The sequence below is a fragment of the Protomyctophum parallelum genome, assembly GCF_964188405.1.
Source record: "Protomyctophum parallelum genome assembly, chromosome: 19".
Taxonomy (NCBI): domain Eukaryota; kingdom Metazoa; phylum Chordata; class Actinopteri; order Myctophiformes; family Myctophidae; genus Protomyctophum; species Protomyctophum parallelum.
In genome coordinates, this window is record NC_139717.1 from 7,665,494 (window position 1) to 7,689,707 (window position 24,214).

At 41.4% G+C, this 24,214-nt stretch overlaps 1 protein-coding gene across 1 annotated transcript in view; it reads right to left on the minus strand.

Moving 5' to 3' along the window:
• Nucleotides 1–24,214, minus strand: part of LOC310877106 (solute carrier family 35 member D3-like) — a 151,937-nt gene that overhangs the window by 120,629 nt on the left and 7,094 nt on the right. Inside the window, exon 6 of the mRNA XM_083790812.1 lies at nucleotides 24,060–24,168. Within this exon, the coding sequence (XP_083646938.1) occupies nucleotides 24,060–24,168 (109 nt within the window). The remainder of the gene's footprint in view (nucleotides 1–24,059; nucleotides 24,169–24,214) is intronic.

The window sequence follows — 24,214 nt, forward strand, 5'->3', positions numbered from 1 at the left end:
CAATGCCCTTGCCTTTGCTCCCGTCTGAGCCGGAGCTCAGTATACGTTGCCTGCAGGCGCTGCAGAATGCGGCATGCAGCCAGACTCACTGCATGGTGGCCTGCATGTGCTGCAGAATGCGACATGCAGCCAGATGTACAAATAGACACTTCTATATAGTCAAAGAACAGAAGAGGAATTCATCATAAAGGAGGTAAAAAGGGAAAAGAAACATATACAGTGAGGGGGAAAAAGGGGTAGGTGGTGGGGGGGGGGGGGGATTCAGATTTTTAAGGGGGCCAGACATGCAGCCAGGCTCACTGGTACGAGTTGGATAACCCCCGCTTCAGCTGCACTTCACCGGCTGCCTGCCCTGCGTGTCACTTTAACAACTGATTACGATTTTATTGTCAGCTCTTAAAGCTCTTCATGGTCTGACACGTACTGCAGTTCTAGTTACCTATATCTAGTTATACCTATATAACTAGAACTAAGATGAGAGAACATATTACTCCAGTTTTGGCATCACTGCACTGGCTTCCTGTTGTTTTTAGGATTGATTTTAAAATTATTTTACTTGTCTATAAATCTCTCAATGGTCTCGCACCTCCCTACCTACTTGACTGCCTGCCTAAATATGTCCCAAACCGGCCCCTAAGGTCTTCCACTGCTAGCCTGCTCGCTTTGCCTAAAAAAATGGCAACTAAAAAATACGGGGAAGCAGCTTTTTGCTTCTACGGGCCGTCGGCATGGAACAAGCTCCCACTGTACCTTCGTCAGGCAGCCTCTGTAGACATTTTTAAAGCTCAGCTTAAGACCCACCTCTACAACATTGCTTTTAAGTGATCTTTATTTTTTTATTATTTTTATTCTGCTTGTTTTTAATGTCGTTGCCTTATTTTATCTGTTCTTATCTTTGTACCATTGTCCTATTGTTTTAACTGCTTGCCTGTTTTAATGCTGTTTTGTTTTGCTTTTATTATCTTTTCTGCTCTGTAAAGCACTTTGAGCTACATTTATGTATGAAAGGTGCTATATAAATCAAGTTTATTATTATTATTATTATCTGAACTGGTAAAACCGTACAATATGTGCCGGTCCGTAGCCCAAGCCCTGAGGCCCTCTGGTTTGCCTCAACTGGTTCCTACCCTATAAGTCTAGGGTAGGAACCATACCGACGGCGTGGAACAAACTCCCACTGTACCTTCGACAGGCAGCCTCTGTAGGCATTTTTAAAGCACAGCTCAAGACCTACTTCTACACTCTTGCTTTTAATTGATCTTTTAAATTCCTTGTTATTCATGTCCTCACTGTATTACATCACTGCTATTATTTTAATGTTTTATGCCTTGGTTTTCTTTTCTCCATTGCTCTGTAAAGCACTTTGAGCTGCATTTCATGTCATGAAAGGTTCTATACAAATAAAGTTATTATTATTATTATTATTACTAGACCTGTACGTGCCCGTCGGACACCGGCCTACTTGAGAACGATGCAACTTGGGAACCTAATAATACCCGTTGTCAACTTGTCATAGCACCCGTTTTAACAGGATCCGCCGTCACAAACTAGACGCATCTGCAGCAGATCAATTAGAGAGACGGAGCTGCAGACCATCAGTAATTAGGAGATACCTGCAGCAGATCAATTAGAGAGACGGAGCTGCAGACCATCAGTAATTAGGAGATACCTGCAGCAGATCAATTAGAGAGACGGAGCTGCAGACCATCAGTAATTAGGAGATACCTGCAGCAGATCAATTAGAGAGACGGAGCTGCAGACCATCAGTAATTAGGAGATACCTGCAGCAGATCAATTAGAGAGACGGAGCTGCAGACCATCAGTAATTAGGAGATAGAGAGAAAGACGCGTTCACGCTACTGTATGCCACAATGGAATGGGTTCTCTGCAGACTCTTGTTTGTTCTTGCTGGAAATAAAAACATCTGGGTTTCCGAGACTGAAGTCCCAAAAGACTACCTGAGGACCTCAGGTTAGCTAGCTAACCACTTTTAAATCTCTTTTAATTAAAACCCCATCCTACTATACGGTAAATGTGAGAGAAAAATGCTAAATTGAGTAAAACTAGGCTAAGTATTCAAACACTTTCAAGACTTGTCGTACTGCGCTGCATGCAAGCTATTTTTTAATAGCCAATGTAAAAATATGGATAAAGGGATAAAAATCACATCAGTGTGAAGTGAGGGGCCGTCTTATCGTACATCATCCATTCATTGTCAATGGGAATTACATTTTCTTTGAGTAGGACAAAAATAGCCGATTTGCTCGTCTACAATATGACGTAAACTCTCCATTCATTGTTCACTCTCTCTCTCTCTCTCTCTCTCTCTCTCTCTCTCAGTCGTTCTCTCTCACTCTATTGATTGTCCGTTTCTTCTCATTACTTGGCTGACCAGACCCCCAGCGGACTGCTTTGATACCAGACAGAGACCCTCTATCAACACAAGCCCTTGCGTGTGTGTGCGTGTGTGTGTGATCACAGTTAACAGCTCCCGGGGTAGTCTGTGCCTGGACTTAAGATAGGAGGGAGAACGAGAGAGAGAGAGACAGAGTATGTGAGAGAGTGCATGTTTCCGTGTGTACGTGTGTGTGTGTGTGTGTGTGTGTGTGTGTGTGTGTGTGTGTGTGTGTGTGTGTGTGTGTGTGTGTGTGTGTGTGTACACATAATCAGATGGTTCCATCTCTGGCATGTAAAATAACATGTAGGGGGATCAAAGAAAGAGTCCCCACTAGCTTAGAGACAAGCAGTGCTTTACACCTTCATGTCTGTTGTCACCCAGATGCCCATAATCATGACCGCCAGAGGCTGTTTTTCCCATGCAAAGGCTTTATAAAAAAAAGAACATTTATGACATTTTTAGACAAATACAGTGTGATAAAATCATGTGTAACGTTTAATCCTCGACCCCAACACAGAGAAACACTAATGAAAGTCTTACAGGTGAGAGTGTTTCATCCCATCTATTCATTGCTAGGGGGTTAACGCTAATCTACAACACACATAATAAGGTAACACACACACACACACACACACACACACACACACACACACACACACACACACACACACACACACACACACACACACACACACACACACACACACACACACACACACACACACACACACACACACACAAATCGATATAAACTTACAGCGGCATATTATATACAGCACCACAATGACTCAAATAAATACGCATGCACGCGCGGCTGTAGGGAAGAGATAAATAAAAGAGTATTGTTTGATGTTTTGAGAAGTTAAAAAGCTTGATAAAAGGCCTATAGCCTCACTCACTGCTGTAAACCAACCAGTGCTCTGTCTTCTTGGCAGGGAAAACATTAGATAACTAGAAAAAGTGCCCTTCTGGGCACAGGTCTCCACCAGGATAGGAATGTAGGACATTGCAGCTTGCCTTCATCTGGTGGTTGGATAAAAGGGCAACAAAAGTAAACTAGGGAGTTGGCATACAAAGTTATCCACAGATCCGTGCAGTTAGAGGTAAAAACACTTTTCGGCCAGTTATAGCGCCACCTTGAGGCTGAGTTTAAATTGTTCATGTGGCATTTCTTCCTCGGCCTAGTGGGAATGTGCGTGCACAATTTCACGGAAATCACACGATGTGTTCATGATTTGCAGCATTTTGTTTGAAACTGAGCACTCCTGTGAACTTTGGAAGCCAATCTTAACCAATCAGGATGGAGTCTGAGAAATCTGAAAGACCGGTTTCGTTGAATGGCTCTAGAGAGACTGTGTACCAATTTGCGTGATGTTTGGACAAAATCTGTAGGTGTACTGTGCAAAAACTTGTTTTGCACAAAGCGGCCTCCTGGTGGCGCTATAACAGGCCGTTCTGGAAAGTTTGGGGCAGAGGTTCATCGTTGGCATCCAGGGAGTGTGTGTGCAAAATTTGGCATCGACCGGGTTAACGGTGGCCGAGATTAGCTGCTCACGGACACACGGACGGACGGACACACACACGGACGGACGGACGGACACACGGACGGACGGAGTGCAAAACATACTCTCCCCACATGCCTTCGGCCTGGTGGAGACAATAAGAAACCTCTTATCTACATATTTTAACTTTTTGTGTTTTTTCGTAATTAAATAATAGTTTTATAATTCTTTCGATCAGATTACATCGTTTCCCTGCCAGAGTTTTTCACTAACTTTTGAAGAATCACCCGGTCGTGACCTGAAATAAATAACTGACGCTGTCTTCTCAGGGCTTCTGGTAAATGGAGTCACGATAGATTCCTATGGTGAATCATGGCAGCCTCAGTGTTGCTCTGTGGTCGCTTCTTTGTTTTGGATGGTGGTGGAGGAATATGTCTCGACATTTTGAGAAACGACCGCACTATTTTAAGGCAGACGATCACGAAATGGAAATACGTTCACGACCGGGTGATTCTTCAAAAGGTTAGTGAAAAACTCTGGCAGGGAAACGTAATCTGATCGAAAAGTCTGGCGATAAAATAATAAAATGATTATTTAATTTACGAAAAGTTAAAATATGTCAGTAGATAAGAGGTTTCTGCCCGACAGCAACAATATGTTAACTCATTTGGCTGGGGACCCTCTTCAAGGACCCCTGACCGCAGTTTTAGAACAACTGGTCTAGCAGTGGATCTCAAACCTTTTCATGTCAAGGACCTCAAAATTGACATTTATTAGCCTGCGGAACCCCATTTGAAAAAGATATGCCAGGGACCCCCATAAGAGAAGAATTGTATGGCTCTAGCAGTGATTCTCAACCACTCCCAGTTTGACGTGCATTAGGCTACGGTGCCCCATTTAATGACATTTCTATCTCTGGGACCCTAATTTATATTGTAAAATCAATGTTGATTTAACCGAGTTACAGACCCATAAGGGTCCATTTGGTTCCTATCTATCATTTACCTATAGGGACCCCCTGGAACTCCCTCAAGGGCCCCTGGGGGTCCCTGGACACCACTTTGAGAACCAGTGGTCCATATCAAGACCCGAGTCTTCAAATACTAAACTTTTCTTCCATTGATTGTCAAATGCTGTTTCTGAGACGGGCAAAACACCTCCGATGTGGAATGTTAGGTTCACCTTGACATAAATGTCTGTGTGACAATGACAGGGTAAAAGACTTCATTATCCCCTCTTTGTACCGAGCTGTGTGCCGGCAGTGGTGGGAAAAGAACATACAGGTTTTTACTTAAAGGTTTCCACAGGCAAATCAGAGCACTTGTTTGAGCCAAATTATTCAGAAAACCTCAAGACCACAGAAAATCTACTGAATGTTCAAAGTTCAGGATTTTGATTTGATTTGATTTGATTTTTATCTCTTTCGGCTAATTTTCCAAGAGTCCAGAAAATCAATTAAAACATTACTAAATACATTATGTTACATTACAAAATAGTACATTGCATTTCAAAAATACATTTCAAATTGCACTGATGCTAAACGACAGTGTGTCAAATATTACAGCGTAACAAAAATAGTTAAAATACCTATACCTCTAATCCTCAACTCATACAACCGCACACACTCACGCACACACACACACACACACACAGGCACAGCATATGCCTGCCCACAGACAGATACAGTTCATTCACCTATCTATGGTGGACTATGCATGGCAGGGTCGTCCTCTTCCCTGAGCCAGCTGAAAACCTGACCGCATACCAACACAGAAACTAGAACAAAAAAACCCCAAAGCTTAACAGAAATCACAACATAATAGTGAATCAATAAAAGCAATCCCAGCTATAATGATGAGTTCCATAATTTAACTGCCCTAAAAATAAAAGATTGGCTTCTCATAGTAGTTTTTATTTTTGGTAGAACATAAATATCTTTGTGTCTTGATCTTGTGTTGACCTGATGTTTCTCGCGAACTAATGTTAATTTATTCTTTATGTTTACTGGTTTATTAGATGTTTTTATTTTAGAAATCAATGCAAGAGACTGTTTTCTTATGCACTCAAGTGCCGTGGGCCATCCCATTCTGTTATGCAGTTCACCCGTGTCTATTTCATACCCACATCTTAAGACCATTCTAGCTGCCTTGTTTAGTGTGATCTGCAGTCTTCTCATATCGGTCTGAGCTGCGTTGCCCCATACTGCACAGCAATAGTTTACGTGACTATAAATCAGACTACGGGATATTAGCCTCAACGTCTCTTCAGATAGAAGCCCTGCAATTCGCCCAACCATTCCTGCCATTTGCATTACCTTTTTAGATATATCTGTGATATGAGCTGTCCATGATCAATTGTTTTGTATTTTAATTCCTTATTTTGACTTCTGTGACCTCATTTATCTGTACCCCGCCATAAGATAAGTTCCATGGCCCTTTTTCTGTTGGTGCATATGACCATATTCTCAGTGTTCAGTGTGTTTAAAATCATTCGCCAGGTGCTCGTGCAACTGAGTTTGTGATTCAGCTACTGCAGTGATGGTTGTGTCGTCAGCGAACATGTGTGCATTTGAGTTGGTTTAGTACTAATGGAAGATCATTTGTGTATATAAGGGGGACCAAGACAACTCCCCTGTGGAATTCCACAGGAAGTAGAACGAGGTGAGGAAATGAACCGTTGACATATACAGACTGCTTTCTGCCATACAGATAGGATTTCATCCAATTGATAGAATTCTGACTGAAGCCATAATGATTTTTAGAAGAATTGTGTGATCAATCAGATCGAAAGCGGCAGTGAAATCTAAAAGTAAAATGGATGCAAGTTTACCTTGGTCGAGAGCATTCAGCCAGGTATCCGAGAGCTGTTTAAGTGGAATGGTTTTTACGGTATGCATGTTGGGCATGAGTTAATAGGTTATTTGTTTCCATGTATTTCCATATATACCGTAATCACTAACTACTTTCTCCAAAAATTTACTTAGGGAGGAAAGTAGGCTGATTGGTCGGCTATTAGGGCAGTAAAAGCGGATTTACTATCCTTAGGAATAGGGCAGATTTTTGCATGCATATTGTCGGAAACTTGCCTTGTTGCAGAGAAATATCAAATAGGTATTTCACAGGTCTAGCGATAAATGGGGCAGCATATTTTAGTAATTTATTGTCAATGAGGTCATGCCCTGGTTTTCAGGGAGCAACAACAACATTTTCTCAATTTCGCCAAAAGATATGTCTGGTGGTAAAACAAAACTGCATTATTTCCCCTGCATAAATCTATATTTCCCACCAGTTCTTCGTTTGAGGCATTTACATGCATATTGGACCTGAGATTGTTTATCTTGATTTCATAATGGTCAGCAAAATGATTGGCAATGTCTATTGGTTTTGTCTTGATCTTTCCATCAACCTCCACACTAACAGGATTTGTATCTACCCAGCAAACCATTTACTGTGTTCCATGTCTGTTTTGGGTCGTTTTTACATTTCTCAAATGCTACTTTATAATAAAGTGATTTTTTTTAAATTAAATTTTACAGCAAAGTTTCTGCATTTCCTGTATAGCATAAGGTCAGAAACCAGACGTGACCTGGATGCAGTGGCTTTTGCCTCATCCCTCTGAGACATTGCTTCTCTTAATTGTTGATCAATCCAGGGGGATGGTTTAGCTTTAATTGTACTTTTCCTTATACGGGCATGACGGTCAACGACCTCAGTTAGCAGCTTATTAAAACAGTCGACAGCATCATCTAGAATCTAGATCATTCTCAAGATACACCAGATCCCATGGAACAATGCCCAGATCTCTTCTGTAGTCCTCCAGTTTAACCTTAGTATGTTTTGTGATGCTCACAATATTATGATCTGTGCAGGATACAGGAGTAGATTTTGCGTTTGAGCATTTCTTCGGCACATTACACAATATCAGGTCAATAGTACTTTCCGTTCTATGCCCATACTTATTTATTGAGGATCGTGTGATCGTGTGAACTTTCAATAAATTGTTCAAACCTAATTTTATTTACATCAGAGTTAGTATGTTTCCAGTCCAAGTTAAAATCTCCAAGACAGTATAAATCAAACCTTTCTTCCAGAGCCAAATCAATGCTTTCCAAGATTTTGTCCATATACAGGATGTTTGATTTTGGGGGCCTATAAACACATCCAATTAATGTTGGTTGTTGAAAGGGTAGGTGAACTTGGATCCATAGGATCTCTAGTCCATTCACACACAGATCCTCCCTCATTGATTTTTAAATTATTTTACTTGTCTATAAAGCTCTCAATGGTCTCGCACCTTCCTACCTACATGACTGCCTGCCTAAATATGTCCCAAACCGCCCCCTAAGGTCTTCCACTGCTGGCCTGCTCGCTTTGCCTAAAAAATGGCAACTAAAAAAATACGGGGAAGCAGCTTTTTGCTTCTACGGGCCATCGGCATGGAACAAGCTCCCACTGTACCTTCGTCAGGCAGCCTATGTAGACATTTTTAAAGCTCAGCTCAAGACCCACTTCTACAACATTGCTTTTAATTGATCTTTTATTTTTTGTTCCTCACTGTATTGCATTACTGCTTGTTTTTTAATGTCGTTGCCTTGCTTTCCTTTTATTCTCCATTGCACTTTGAGCTGCATTTCATGTCATGAAAGGTGCTATACAAATAAAGTTTTATTATTATTATTATTATTATTACCTTAAACAGCAAGTGCTCTTGTAAATATTATAGGGCAACTCCTCCCCCATTCCTATTTCTTTCCCGCCTAATAACATTGTATCCTTTAAAGATCAATGTATCAAATCTGTTATGGTTTCATCAAGAAGAGCTCCAGTAATGGCTAGCACATGCAAATCATTTCCCTGTACAACATGTAATACCGTATATCATTCATCCTGTTCACCAAACTATTGATATTAACATGGGCTATATGCAATCCCTTCCTTGACAGGTGTAAATTCATAATCTGTTTCATTTCATAGATCATCATACACAACAGATTAGAACAGCCATGGAGTGATCTCTGAATGGATTTTGGGTGCAATTGAGCTCAGAAAAAAAAAAGTTACAAAACAAAACTTTATGTAAAAATATACCAATACTGAAATGTAGTACCAAGTACTACGGAAGTACTAACAGTAAAAGTACTCATTATGTTCCATACTTCCATTTCTTGACTTTAAAATGTATACAATCTTTTGAAAATAGCAGTTCACAACAGATCGCAACGCAACGCGTTGAGCGAGAGACTTGTAGATTGGCTATTTTCAAATAGCCCAATAGGCCTATAGGGCTGGTGGTTAACGTATGTTTTGTTAAAATGTTTAAAATCTTCAAACGAACTAGTGATTAAAGTTGTCCAATAACTGTAGTACTATTATTTGCCTGAGATGTATTTTGCTAGCTTACTTACTTTATTTATATGATACATGTTCATATTTTGAACGAGAGGTGGATGAGGAGCAGAAATGAAGAGCTAGTATATCCATCAGATCAAAACCACAGAGAGCGCCCTGGATTAGGAGAGACGAGGCATTCTTTCTGCCGTGCTAATATAGCGTCACATTTTGTGAATATTTTTGACACAAGCCTTCTCTTATGGGGCATAACATATTTTCCATGGCCAAATGTGTTTCACTAAAGAATCCCGTTCACGCTTAGCCATGAAACAACTGACCCTGCAGGCCAGAAGGGAGCTAAATTATTTTTGCAAAAGGAACAATATTAACAGCCCACATTATGCTGATCAAGGTATATACGGACAGTCACAGATCTTTCAGTAATGTCTTTCATAATCTGCAATTTCTCGAAAATTATAGGCAGCAAATACAATGAGTTGCTGTGCAGGGTACATTCAATGATCTCCCCTCAGGCACTGATGTTTCTCATCTGCCAGCTACAAACCTTTGGCTTCCATCCAATGGTGGAAAAAGTACTCAAATGTTTTACTTAAGTAAAAGTATCAATACTGCAATGTAGAACTACTCTGTTACAAGTAAAAGTCCAGAATTCAAAATGTACTCGATTAAAAAAAGAAAAAGTACAAAAGTATTAGCATCAAAATGTACTTAAAAGTACAAAAAGTAGAAAGTACTCACTATGCACAACATCTTATTTCAAGTATTCAAATGTATGAACATATTTTGTAAAAAAGCAGATGCGTTGCATTGCAACTGATCTGCTATTTTCAAAAATGTATGGGGCTGAAGTGGTTATTAATGTATGTTTTGAAATAATAATCAAAATCTACAAAGTAACTAGTCACTAGTTTTCAAATAAATGTAGTGCAGTAAAAGTACAATATTTTCCTCTGAAATGTAGTGGAGTAGAAGTAAAAGTATTGGTTGGAAATACTCAAGTAAAGGACAAATACCTCAAAATTGTACTTAAGTACAGAACTTAATTAAATCTACTTGGTTACTTTCCACCACTGTTGGCTTCAATCTAGAAATTATAATTGACTTATTTATTTTTTTATCAACAATGAGTTTTCATGTTATTCAAGTACAAGAGGAAACATCATAATACATGAACGCATTGATTACTTTGCAACTCTCTGACTTTACTGCGAGAGTATTTTAGGGAGCGCTGCGATGGAGTATTTTCATGGAGAGTGGGCAGCCTACAGCATAGACATTAGGGGTAGACGCCTCTCCCGGCTCTGCGGCGTGTGTTCTCGAGAGGGGGCAAAGCATTCCCCAGATTCTGGCTCTGCGGCGTGTGTTCTCGAGAGGGGGCAAAGCATTCCCCAGATTCTGGCTCTGCGGCGTGTGTTCTCGAGAGGGGGCAAAGCATTCCCCAGATTCCTTGCGAAGCATACATATAGCGAAAGCATGAACGGAGCACAGAGCGGATGTTCGGGACTGATAAGTCCCGAAAAAGATGTACTGTGATTGGCCAATAGTCACTTGAGTGGCAGCACGGCGTAGCGTGCCTTCAGCACTTCCGCCGCACTTCCGCTCCAGAGTGTAAATTGTTCCGCCCTCACGTCGACACACACATGGCTCCTACGAACTGCAGTGGCCAATAATGAGGCATCTATTTGTTTTAAATATATCTATCGCCTACAGTAGGAGTAAATGTGAGACTGTTTCGGTTAACGATAAAAACGTGACGCTGCTTATTTTATTGTCTGTTTTGGTCCTGTACTTCAGTCTTTTTTATTTACTTATTTCTTCTTAATGTATTGTATGTATGTTGGTGTGTGTGTTGAAAAATCAATAAAAACAATTTAATAATAAAAAATGTGACGCTGGAATGCCAGAGACAAGTCATTTTATGTTTGGTTGCGCTCGGGAGTTGCACTCTGAAAGTAGCAGATCTACAAGCTCACAACGTGTTGCAGTGCGTCACGTTGTAGATGTGCTATTGTCAACATGCAACAAAGTGTCTAACCAAGTTTAGGCCTTACGACGCCATCAAGGCCTGTCAAAACATAGTTTTGTCGACAAAATCAACTGTAGACTCAGTCAACAAAAATCTTATGATATTTTGTCGGCTAAAACTAAAACATTTCATATGAATAAAACTAAATGAAAAATGATTCAAAAGACTAAGACTAAAACGAAATCAGAATTTGCTGTCAAAATCAACACCGGTTCAACCATTAATCAATCACTCCATAAACGTTCAGTCACGGCTACATGACTGCTTTATCTAGCCAAACAGCTGCGTATGGATGTCTCCACTCGAGCCTAATGGGTTAAATTACCTAGAAACACAGCGCCCTTCGGGCGTGTGCAGATGTATTGGTGCAAAAAAAATTGTAATTGTGTACATGTACATGTAGTGAGCAATGAAGGTGTTGTGGCAAGTAGTGGCTATGATTGATGCCAGTCGAGAATTTGATATACAACAGTGGTTCTCAACCAGTGGTCTGGGGAACACCAGTGGTCCTTGAGGGGGTTCCAGGTGGTCCCCAGCAAAATTATGGACAGTTGGTAGCCAAATCTTACAGATCAAAATTTCAAGAAGTCTACACAATTAGAGAATGTAGATTAGAAGAATCGTTATTTGCCTGTTATTGCCTGTTGTCTCTCCTAATGGTACCAACATCAATAGAGCATGGAATTGTGGACAAACGTCTTGGGTCTGAGAGGCTAAATGTCATCAAATGGTGGTCCGTGGCTCAAATGCCCAATAAATAATGGACCTTGATGTGATAAAGGTTGAAAACCAGAATGATAGTATGGAAATGAGATGGGCTTTGTTAGATCACATGGTTTATTGGCATGTTGTAATAGACTAGAGAACAGTAAAAGTGCATTTGGCAGCCAAGCAAATAATGGCGTAATAGGCGTAATAGTAGTCAGTGGCAGTAATTAGGCGATTTTATGATGCATCAGGGGGGACAATAAATGAAGGCAGTGGATTTCAACCAGTCGTTCCCAGCAAAATGATGGAGAGTTGGTAACCAAATGGACCCTTATAGATCTTGAACTCTTTAGAGTGTAAAATGAAACCAAATGGACACTTACTTACGGGTCCATTAGGTTTCATTTTACACTTTCAAGAGTAAAATTATTGTTAAAACATTTGCATTAGAACGTAGAAGAATTCTTATTTTGACCGTTTGCCTGTCATCTCTCCTAATGGTACCGACATCAGTACAGTATGGAATTGTGGACAAAGTCTTATCAAATGACAACAAAATATTCAGTTTGGGGAGAGGCTAAATCTCATAAAATGGTGGTCCGTGGCTCAAAAGCCAAATAGATAATGAACCTTGTTATGAAAATGGTTGAAAACCACTGAATTAAGGCAATGACAATGTTGTAGAAGAATGTTGGTACTAATGAATTTGTGACTACGCAACACAAGTACTATGATAAGGGCTACTGCACTAAGTACTCCAACACCAGCTACAAGTACTATGATAAGGCATACTGCACTAAGTACTCCAACACCAGCTACAAGTACTATGATAAGGCATACTGCACTAAGTACTCCAACACCAGCTACAAGTACTATGATAAGGCATACTGCACTAAGTACTCCAACACCAGCTACAATGGGTTCTGCATAATGAGAGAGGCAAGCGCTCCCAATAGCCATAATTCCCATTGGCCATCGGCCTAGTTCCATTGAATCAGCAATCATTTTTATTATCAATTAAATCAATTAATTTGATTAACTGTTGCACCCCTAGGTATCTAGCTATCCTGATCACTTGATTGATGTGTGTCAGCTTCAGGCTAGGACAGTGATTGATATCTTGCTGCTTCAGCATTAGAGAACGATTGAGATTTTGTCTGCATAGTCAAGACTAAGAAAGTGAGTGATATATTGCTGCGTCGACATAGGAGAGTGACTGATATAATGTGCAGGTTGCCTCTTGCGTTGAGGTATACGGATACGGCACCTACGCCAGCTACGTGAGTGCGGAAAATGCCCTTCGCTGAATGTGAACAGAGGGAAATTAAATAAATCCAGGGAATAAGACACTATAAGAGATTGACATTAATCATTTCTCCTTTTCCCTGAGTAGCTGAGGTTGAGGGTGAGACGATGTGGAGGGGGGGGGGGGGTGTTCTTAAACGTTACGGTATGCATAACTGTGTACTTTGGATGCAAAATAAATATACATCAGTGGTTTTCAACCCTTTGTATAATATCAACGTCCATTTATTGTATCTGTATTTGAGCCATGGACCAACATTTTATGAGTTTCAGCCTCTCAGACCCAAGACTATAATATTGTATTGTTGTTGGATAAGATTTTGTGCACAATTTCATGCTGCATTGATGTGGTACCAACCATAGGAAAGACCACAGGCCTAAATATCAAATATTCTGCCTTCTCTAATTGTGTAGACTTCTTGTAAATTAAGAAGTGCAGATGTTTAACAATAGTTTTCATTTGACGCTCTCAAGAGTTAAAGACCTAATAAGGGTCCATTTGGTTACCAACTCTTCCATAATTTAGCTGGGGACCACCTGGAACGCCCTCAAGGACCACTGGCAGATCCAGCACAGCAACACAGCTCCTTTTTTTAGCCCTAGTAGACTGGTGAAGTGATCAGATAACTGCTGTAGCAGAGAGCTCTGCGGGCCCTTCGGCCCTGTGCTGTTAAGCCATTTACTGAGAATTGTCCCTCCATAAAAACCCATTACGGATTGATGACTCTGAGCTCCCCCTGGCTGAGATGTTACAGTGGCCTGCACTCACTCACGCACCCGCGCACACACCCCCACCCCCTCCCCACACACACACACACACACACAAGCCATGCTATCATCTGATAGCGTCCATCAAGCTGCCATCGGCTCCTTGGAGGAAATGGACGACGTTCCCACTATCATGTCAACTCATCGACTTGCCTCCAATTTTATTAAAGGGCAGATTGATATAATAAGAGGAAAACCGACCAGCGCTCGCTCACTCCTCCTGCCGCGCATTCATGTACAGCAGCAGACACACTGGGACGCACGCGCGCACGCACACACACACACACACACACACACACACACACACACACACACACACGCACAACACACACACGCACAACACACACACACGTCAATGCCTCATTTTCCTCATGCCAATAAAGCTCCTTTCAATTGAAATTGAATTGAATTGATTGACGTTTGATGTTATGTTATCTATATCTATTGTCTGAAGGAAGCCAAACAAAGATAAGTTTTACCTTTAGTCTTATGTACCTGTACACAAGATGTAACAATAAAGTACAACCTTGAACCTGAACCTTTACTGTGTAGGGCCGGCCGGCCTCGCTTTACTCAGAAAATAAACTTCCCCCCAAAAGAAAAGTCGCAAGATCCTTTCTTTGAAATTACATCAGCGAGTCAAGCCTGCTCTCTCCAATGAAGCAATTAAGCCAAACTAATTAAGCCAACTCGTTCCATTTCCTCTTGCACTCCCACAAACTGATATGGCACAAACGCAGCAGGCACATAGGAGCCTCCTATTGGAGCACAATCTGATGGAGATACTGATGCAACCATACAGTAACGTATAAGCGCAAATGAGTTTAACTCCTGATAAAGTTAACGTATGATCCCCGTAAAAAAAATAATGGATAAGCTAATCCGAGGACTCCCTCTGGTCATGAACCTGATTGACTTCTATTGTCGTCTCAAAAACTATAAGCTGATTTAATTCAAACTCACTTCCTGATAGAAGAAGAGAAATGGGAGGAGTGGTTAAGGATAAAGATCGCTTCTTTGGTAAAGTTTAGGATTACGGATGCTTTTGGTACTGGAGCAATTCCTTTGTTTCGAAGTTCTGCGCGAAAAAACAAGACCAGGGCGCAGGGGTGAAGTATACCTGTTCACCACCAACACAATTACCCGTGTTCATGGGCAGGGGTGAAGTATACCTGTTCACCACCAACACAATTACCCGTGTTCATGGGCAGTGGTGTAAACTAAACTGTAAAGTAACCAAATACTTTTACTTAAGTACTGTACTTAAGTGCAATTTTGAGGTATTTGTACTTTACTTGAGTATTTCCAATTTCCAATACCGTTACTTCTACTCCACTACATCACTGAGGCAAATATTGTACTTTTACTCCACTACATTTATTTGAAAACTTTACTTACTAGTTATTTTAATTATTATTACGAAACATACAATAAACACTTCATCCCCTATATACATTTTGGCCAATTGAACATTTTAAAATAGCAGATCTACAAGCTCACAATGCGTCGCCAACGCGGCCCATTGTGAGCTTGTAGATCTGCTATTGTCAAAATATATTTTATACACTTTATAACTTGAATGGGACATGTTGCATAGTGAGCCCTGGTATTGGCAATTTGGCATGCATAAAGTGAATGAGAAATCGAGTGGCCCCATTGTGAAAAACACTCATTCTGCTAAAGAATGTGTGCAAATTTAGGCCATGTTAACACATTGTATGCTAGAGTTTTCTATTTGCTCAGGCTTGCTGGTGCTAAGCGATTAACATTGGACTTTTGAACTTTTTAGGGGCCCACAGCGAGGGGCCTCTTATAGCTAGAATCACATCGCATAAATAAAAAGTAGGCCAAACATGTCCACTTCAATTTAAAAAAAAAATTATGATTCTACCATCTTCCATTCTGGAGATATTGACCTTTTTCTAAAACCTGCTTTTGAAGGCACGCTGCTCGCTTGAAAAAACAGCAGAGATATGGAAGGTTGAAGTTGACAGACATTGACAGACAGATATAAAAATGAACACAAATAATATCATATACATACTACACACTGAATGAAAGCCCTGAATGTCTACTTTTAGGAGGAAAACAAATACACATGGTCCCATGTATAGTTTGTCAGTAATTGGCTATTGAATGCAGCTTGCGCCCACCAGAGAGGATTTCAGAAAATGCATGGACCAGAAGAACTATTATTCACAAAATAAGGCCTATAGCGAAATGTACATACTATATACCGTATGAAACAGAAGACTCTCTGCTTTCATAAGAAAAATACTTCTACTGTAATAATAATAAAAATCACACCCCTGTGAAGTGAGCAGTGCAATGTTGCACAACATTGCACTGCTCACTTCACATGGGTGTGATTTTTATTATTATTACAGTAGAAGTATTTTTCTTATGAAAGCAGAGAGTCTTCTGTTTCATACGGTATATAGTATGTACATGTCGCTATAGGCCTTATTTTGTGAATAATGGTTCTTCAGGTCCATGCATTTTCTGAAATCCTCAGAGTATTTTAGACAAGACAAGGAACTGACAACTAAATATTCACAAAATAAGGCCTATACATACTATATACCGTATGAAACAGAAGACTCTCTGCTTTCATAAGAAAAATACTTCTACTGTAATAATAATGAAAATCACACCCCTGTGAAGTGAGCAGTGCAATGTTGCACTGCTCACTTCACAACATTGCACTGCTCACTTCACATGGGTGTGATTTTTATTATTATTACAGTATTAGTTTTTTTCTTATGAAAGCAGAGAGTCTTCTGTTTCATACGGTATATAGTATGTACATGTCGCTATATGCCTTATTTTGTGAATAATAGTTCTATAGGTCCATGCTTTCTCTAATCAGACCAGTGTGTGTCCAGTGGAAACCTCGTATGAATCTGATCTCAGGTCAGAATGGGCTAAAGTTCTCTCTGAAAAAGAGAATTTTATAAATGAAATGGATTCAATAGTCTAGTATTGACAAACAGTATATGGGATATGTGTATTTTATTTGTTTTCCTCCTAAAATTAGACATTTAGGGCTTTCATTCAGTGTGTAGTTGATACTTTATTTATGTTTATATCTGCCTGTCATGATAACGTCATGATGATGATGATTCTATGCACATATGTGATCATTGTCTCAGTAAACAAAATCAACAGATCGTTTGATAGCATAACAGTGACTTGAGAGGTTGACATGTCTGGACATGAACCACAGGAGCGACTCAACTCGCAGTGGGGGGGGGGGGTTCCACGACATGTCTGGACATGAACCACAGGAGCGATAAGCGTAGCCAGGCTGGCTGTGATTTCGACAAAATGACAGACAACACGATGGCTTCCGCAGCTTAGGATTGTATTAGTTATCCATTACAAACGGGTCGATTACGTCCCAGACGCCTTATCACTGCAATTGGCTGGCGAAGGCGCTATGGCGATTATGGTGATCAACTGCCGAGAATCCTTTTTCCGAGAATGAGAGTAGCATTGCAAACTGCAAAACGATCGATCGCAACTCGCAGTGTGGGGGGGGTTCCACGGTGTGATATCTGCTAGCCTAGTATACTGCTTCTTTGTCCAAACATGGCTGACGCGACGGCGAAAAAAAGACAGTTGGTCAGATGTATACTGCTTCTCCTATGGCGGTCCTTCGAGAATACGTCATTCGTTTCGCGTATACCTGTCCGTGAAATGGCGATCGACCGTTGGAGATTATTATTGGTTTATATACGGGTTTATATTTCCGAGAATGAGGCGGCAGACCGGTGAGTTGTCGTTGGAAAGAATTAGAGAGGGCTGTGTCGGCGGTGCAAGGCGATCGCAAGGCGCAGTGGGGCCTGGGGGGGGGAACTCAAACTGCCAAAGCGATCAAGAGACTCCCCCCACAAAGCTTCCTCGGGAGAAACCATGTAGAAACAGGAGGGGAGGGGGAATCGAGTGTATTCACAGACACTAGAGTATGGGTAACTCCATTTTAGATGCCCTGACATCTGCGTTGGTCTATGCCGTTGCCGTGCAGACCCATACGTGTAATGGAGGCATTGGAGGAGGGAGCGTCTTCGCCACAGACAGACCTCTTTTCAGGAGGGAGGGGCTTTTTACTCCCGGATCACATATTGGAGCTTCCTGGAGACGAAAGCTGTTATTTTCTTCGGTGTCCTGGAGCATAGGACGTTGATGTACAGTAAGCAATAAAAAAACGTATAAAACGTATACATACGCTTCGCGCGTACGGCGTTCGATATTAATAAAGCGTATGGATACGTTTCCAGCATTTTTTGTGTTAAGGCCATGTCACAGAGATGCAAAACGATATTATTCATGCTATATATCTATCTGATTGATATTTATACCACTAAAATGGCGTGAAAGATCACCCAGACAAGACTGAGCTTCTCTTCTTCCCAGCTAAGTCCTGCCCTATGCGGGAGCTAACTATCTCCGTAGACAACGCCCTGGTAACGTCTGTCCCAACAGCCAGGAACCTCGGTGTTGTCCTGGACAGTCAGCTCTCGTTCAAAGCTCACATCACAGCTGTCACTCGATCCTGTAGGTTCACACTCTATAATATACGACGAATTAGACCGTTCCTCACCCAGGAATCAGCCCAGCTCCTAATCCAGACAACAGTCTTGTCAAAACTCGACTATTGTAACTCCCTCCTTACTGGCCTACCAGCATGTGCACTTAAGCCTCTCCAGCTGATCCAAAATGCCGCAGCTCGCTTGGTCTTCAACCAGCCAAAATTCTCACATGTCTCCCCCCTGCTCCGCTCCCTCCACTGGCTCCCGGTCGCTGCCCGCACAGAATACAAAACTCTGATGCTGGCATTCAAAGCAACCAAAGGTATGGCTCCCCCATATCTTGCAAGTATGATTGAACCCTACAAACCCTCCCGCGCACTCAGATCAGCCAATGCAGGGAAGCTGGAAGTACCCTCACTAAAAATGCCGGGACAACGCTCCACACGTCCCAAACTCTTCTCCCTTCTGGCTCCAAAACTGTGGAATGCACTTCCCATTGCAGTCAGAACTGCAGCATCACTCCCAATCTTCCGCCGTAGTCTGAAAACCCACCTTTTCAGACTCCATCATGGCCCATAGCACTTACCCTACCCCCTTAGATAGCATTTCTGTAGACTTAGATAGCATCTGATACAGACTTATAGCATGTTATGTAAACAGCACTATAATTGCATTGTATATAGTCATAGCACGCCATAGTACATATGTATAGCATAGTAGTATATATGTATAGTTTATATGTATAGTTTCATTATATAGATATTCCACTGTTACTTTCTTAGCTTACGCATGATTTATGATTAATGCTTTTTTGTGATGTATTCCCATGCTTTTTGTTCTTGCTTAATGTAAGTCGCTCTGGATTAAGAGCGTCTGCTAAATGCCTAAATTGTAAATTGTAAATTGTAAAGATCGGTTTCTCCAGATAAATGAAAGGGTAAATTGCCGATCACAGATCGAGTGAATATCGGCCGATCACCGATCGGTGGCCGATTATCGGAGCGTCTCTAAAAGGGAAGGATAGAACGGAGGCGCTGCCTGTCCTCCCGGTGGGGGCTCCTCACTGGAAGGATAGAACGGAGGCGCTGCCTGTCCTCCCGGTGGGGGCTCCTCACTGGAAGGATAGAACGGAGGCGCTACCTTTCCTCCCGGTGGGGGCTCCTCACTGGAACGGAGGCGCTGCCTGTCCTCCCGGTGGGGGCTCCTCACTGGCAGGGGAGCCAGTAGGGGGAAAGAGAAGTAACAATGCACATTTTGGCATAAGGACTACAACGGAGAAAGACACAGCAACAGTGGGAGGGAGTCAGGGAGACGGTGGAGACCCAGGGAGAATGTTCTGGGGGGAATTAGTTCCTGGCAGTCTTAGTGTAGGCGTGATTCTAGCCCATTCTGACCTGAGATCAGATTCATATACGAGGTTTCCACTGGACACACACTGGTCTGATTAACCCATTCTGACCTGAGATCAGATTCTAAAAATGTCAGTCGTTCTTCGATTTTTCAAAAATAGCAGACCTACAAGCTCGTAGCGCGCCACTCGGTGGCGCGCTATGAGCTTGTAGATCTGCTATTTTTCAATAGCTAAAGCATAACATGATGCTAACACCAAAATGGGTTCCCGTTCAGAATGGGCTAGAGGCAGCCATTATAATCTCCTGCTCACAGCTGTATTACTGTAATTAAATCTATAATGATAATGCAGTAAGTTTGCAGTATTTGCGTTGACTGCAGCATTTCTGGGATTGGACGTAAAAAAAACAGTGATTTATTCTGGTGTAAAGAAGGTAATTTGTTGAAGTGGCTTTTGAGAAGGAGGTTATTGTTTTGGTTAGGGTTTCTACAAAAAGCCTGGAGGAGAAGACAACATTATATTTTAGCTTTTTGACTCTGTGTGTTTGTATGAAGAAATGGCGTGCATGTTGTATTTCACGACACCGGATGAAAACAGAAGGCTGGGAATGTATACAATTTGAACATGTATCTTAGTTCATAAGCGTAACTTAGAATCTAACTGTAGGCTACAAGACTGAGCAAACAGCAAACAAATTTGCAAAGTTAGGAATAAAAAATAATATATGAGTTATGGATCTATGTCCTTTATGGTCTGAAATCAAATTAACCCATTCTGACCGGGCACCCATTTTGGTGTTGGCATCATGTTATGCTTTAGCTATTGAAAAATAGCAGATCTACAAGCTCATAGAGCTTGTAGGTCTGCTATTTTTGAAAAAAATCGAAGAAAGACTGACATTTTTAGAATCTGATCTCAGGTCAGAATGGGTTCATCAGACCAGTGTGTGTCCAGTGGAAACCTCGTATGAATCTGATCTCAGGTCAGAATGGGTTAACAAAGGTGATAGTGCATGCACATCCACTCTAACCCAGATGCTGGACAAGCGGCAATGCAGTGGGAAACGATAGAGTCACTGGTAATAAAACTCATCTCCACTGGTTTATTAATTCAACGTTTCGATCACTGGGATCTTCTTCAGGAACAGTATGACAGGAAATGGGTGTGTACCTTTTATACAGAATGGGTACAGCCGATTGGCTAGAAAGATGAGCAGACAGTGACTAGTACCACCTGAGCTCAAACCAATATCCAACATGACAGCTTTAACCCATTCTGACCTGAGATCAGATTCACACGAGGTTTCCACTGGACACACACTGGTCTGATTAACCCATTCTGACCTGAGATCAGATTCTAAAAATGTCAGTCGTTCTTCGATTTTTCAATAGCTAAAGCATAACATGATGCCAACACAAAAATGGGTGCCCGGTCAGAATGGGTTAACCATGTATATACATGAATATCAAAATATGAGATGTATATGTACACGATATATATATATATATATATATATATATATAAGCACAAATCTGAAATCAAATTAAGCCAACATCTATTTCAAATACAGAGCAGTGGATGGGTGCATTAACACTGTATCAGTGACAGTGACACCTAGTGGTAACAAGACCGTATAGTCCAATTAACTATAAAAACCTGCTCACTTCCTTAATTCCACCACTCAAACTATGCAATATATTAAATCAGTGGTTTTCAACCAGTGGTCCGGGGACCACCAGTGGTCCTTGAGGGGGTTCCATGAGGTCCACAGCTAAATGATGGAGAGTTGGTAACCAAATGGACCTTAATAGATCTTTAAAGGTATATTCAGTGATTTCACTTAATTCAAATATCACTTATGTTTTTGTTTTGTTGTGATAATCCTCTTTACTATAGAGTGTGCTGACCATATAAGGAGTTCCTCCCTGTCCCCAGTTAACCCCTGGGGGTCAAAAAACCTTAGGTTTCGTTTTTGGCTCTCTATCCTGATTGGATGAAAGGCTTAGGTCCCAGCCAAAAACGAAACCTAAGGTTTTTTGAGTGAAATAACTGAATATACCTTTAACTCTTGAGAGTGTAAAATTAAAGCAAATATACCCTCCCGGGTCCATTTGGTTTCATTTTTTCAAGAGTTAAATTATTGTTAAACATCTGCATTTCTTAATTCACAAGAAGTCTACACAATTAGAGAATGTAGAATAATTGCTATTTTGATCAAGGTTTTCCTGTTATCTCAAATGTCCAATTCATAATGGGCCTTGATACAAAAAGGGTTGAAAACCATTATATTACACAATTTACGAGGCCTCTGAAATAGTTGAGGACAACACACACACACCCACTAAAAGCCTCAGGCATACAACCGTCGATACAGAGCCTCAAAACCCACCAAAAGGGACTCAGCCAGCTTGGTGCCTATACCTCCATCAGACTGCTGAATGCCTTTGGGCATTTAGGCCTATTTTATTTGATTATCAACTTTCACTGAAAAAAAAACAGACTGCCACCAACCATTTTGTTTGTTCATCTATTCTACAGCCAAGATGGATCTGTCCCATATCTCATATTCCATCCTAATTGGCTAACATTGGCTTTCAAAGTTTGCTGGATTGGCACTTTTTCCTTTTTTTTCACCTTCTTTTTAGTCGCTGTTAATTCCTTGGGAGTTAATGAGAGAGGGGTTCCAAACGCTCATTTAAATTTCGCCAATAAAAACATGAACACAAGAGCAAAATAAATCCTTCGCCGTTCTGCTTACCCTCGGCCAGATTCTAAATTTAGCCTCAAAAATCGACTGATCAACAAAGGCAGATAAGGCTGACCTTATTGCATTGTATGTCCTTTTTGAAGGTAGCAACTTATATTCCCCATTCAAAACATGGCTAGTGTTTGCAGTGATATTCCTTGCCAACCTTGGTATACTGTTAAAATGATTGTCACCGTTCAACTTTTTATGTTTTTAAGGAAATTAAATTAATAAGGTTGGTTGCTTGTATTGTATTGTCTGTATTATGTATTGTTTTGTTGTATTGTCTGTTTGTAAAAAAATAAAATAAAATCAATAAATATATTGTTTAAAAAAAAAAAAAAAAAAAAGAATAAGGTTGGTTGCGACTGTAGGTCGCAGATTACTATGAAAACCTGCAAAAGCTGTCAATCCGTCACACCACCATATGGGGCCGTCAGTCTGTCACGCCTCGTGACACGTCATGGCACCATATATGGCCGTTGATCCGTCACGACTTGTGACACGCTCCATATACGGCCGTCTCCATCACGACACTGACCTCATCAAACCCTGGATAGCCATACATGGATCTGACCACATCAAACCCTATACACTAGTGAAGACACGCTCCATATATGGCCAGACCACATCAAACCCTATACACTAGTGAAGACACACTCCATATATGGCCAGACCACATCAAACCCTATACACTAGTGAAGACACACTCCATATATGGCCAGACCACATCAAACCCTATACACTAGTGAAGACACACTCCATATATGGCCAGACCTCATCAAACCCTGTACACTAGTGAAGACACACTCCATATATGGCCAGACCACATCAAACCCTATACACTAGTGAAGACACACTCCATATATGGCCAGACCACATCAAACCCTATACACTAGTGAAGACACACTCCATATATGGCCAGACCACATCAAACCCTATACACTAGTGAAGACACACTCCATATATGGCCAGACCACATCAAACCCTATACACTAGTGAAGACACACTCCATATATGGCCGGACCTCATCAAACCCTGTACACTCAAGACACTGCCCCCACTGCCACCCTTAGATCTCCATATATGGAGCTGACCTGTTCTGACATTCCATGTTGATCTGACCTCATCAAACCCTGTACACGCACTCAAGACACACTCCATATATGGCCAGTACAGAATTCATTCCATATGTTGATCTGACCCCCCATGCCAAAGCGCCAGCGCTCGCCCAGCAGTCTGCCGTCACCCAGGCGGCTGCGCTTCTCTCCCTCAGGGCATCTTACTGGTTATGTAGATGCATCCATCCATCCATCCATCCATCCATCCATCCATCCACCCATCGCCGATTCCATTGTGTGTTTGGTCTCACCTGATGCTGAAGCAAGGCATCCTGGGATGTGAGGGGACCAGATGGTGCTGTAGATGACCCCTTCGTGACCTTTGAGGGTGGTCAGTGATTGGCCGAGGTTAGGATCCCACTGGGAATGCACAAAACAACACTGACCGTCAATGGCGACGGTGAAA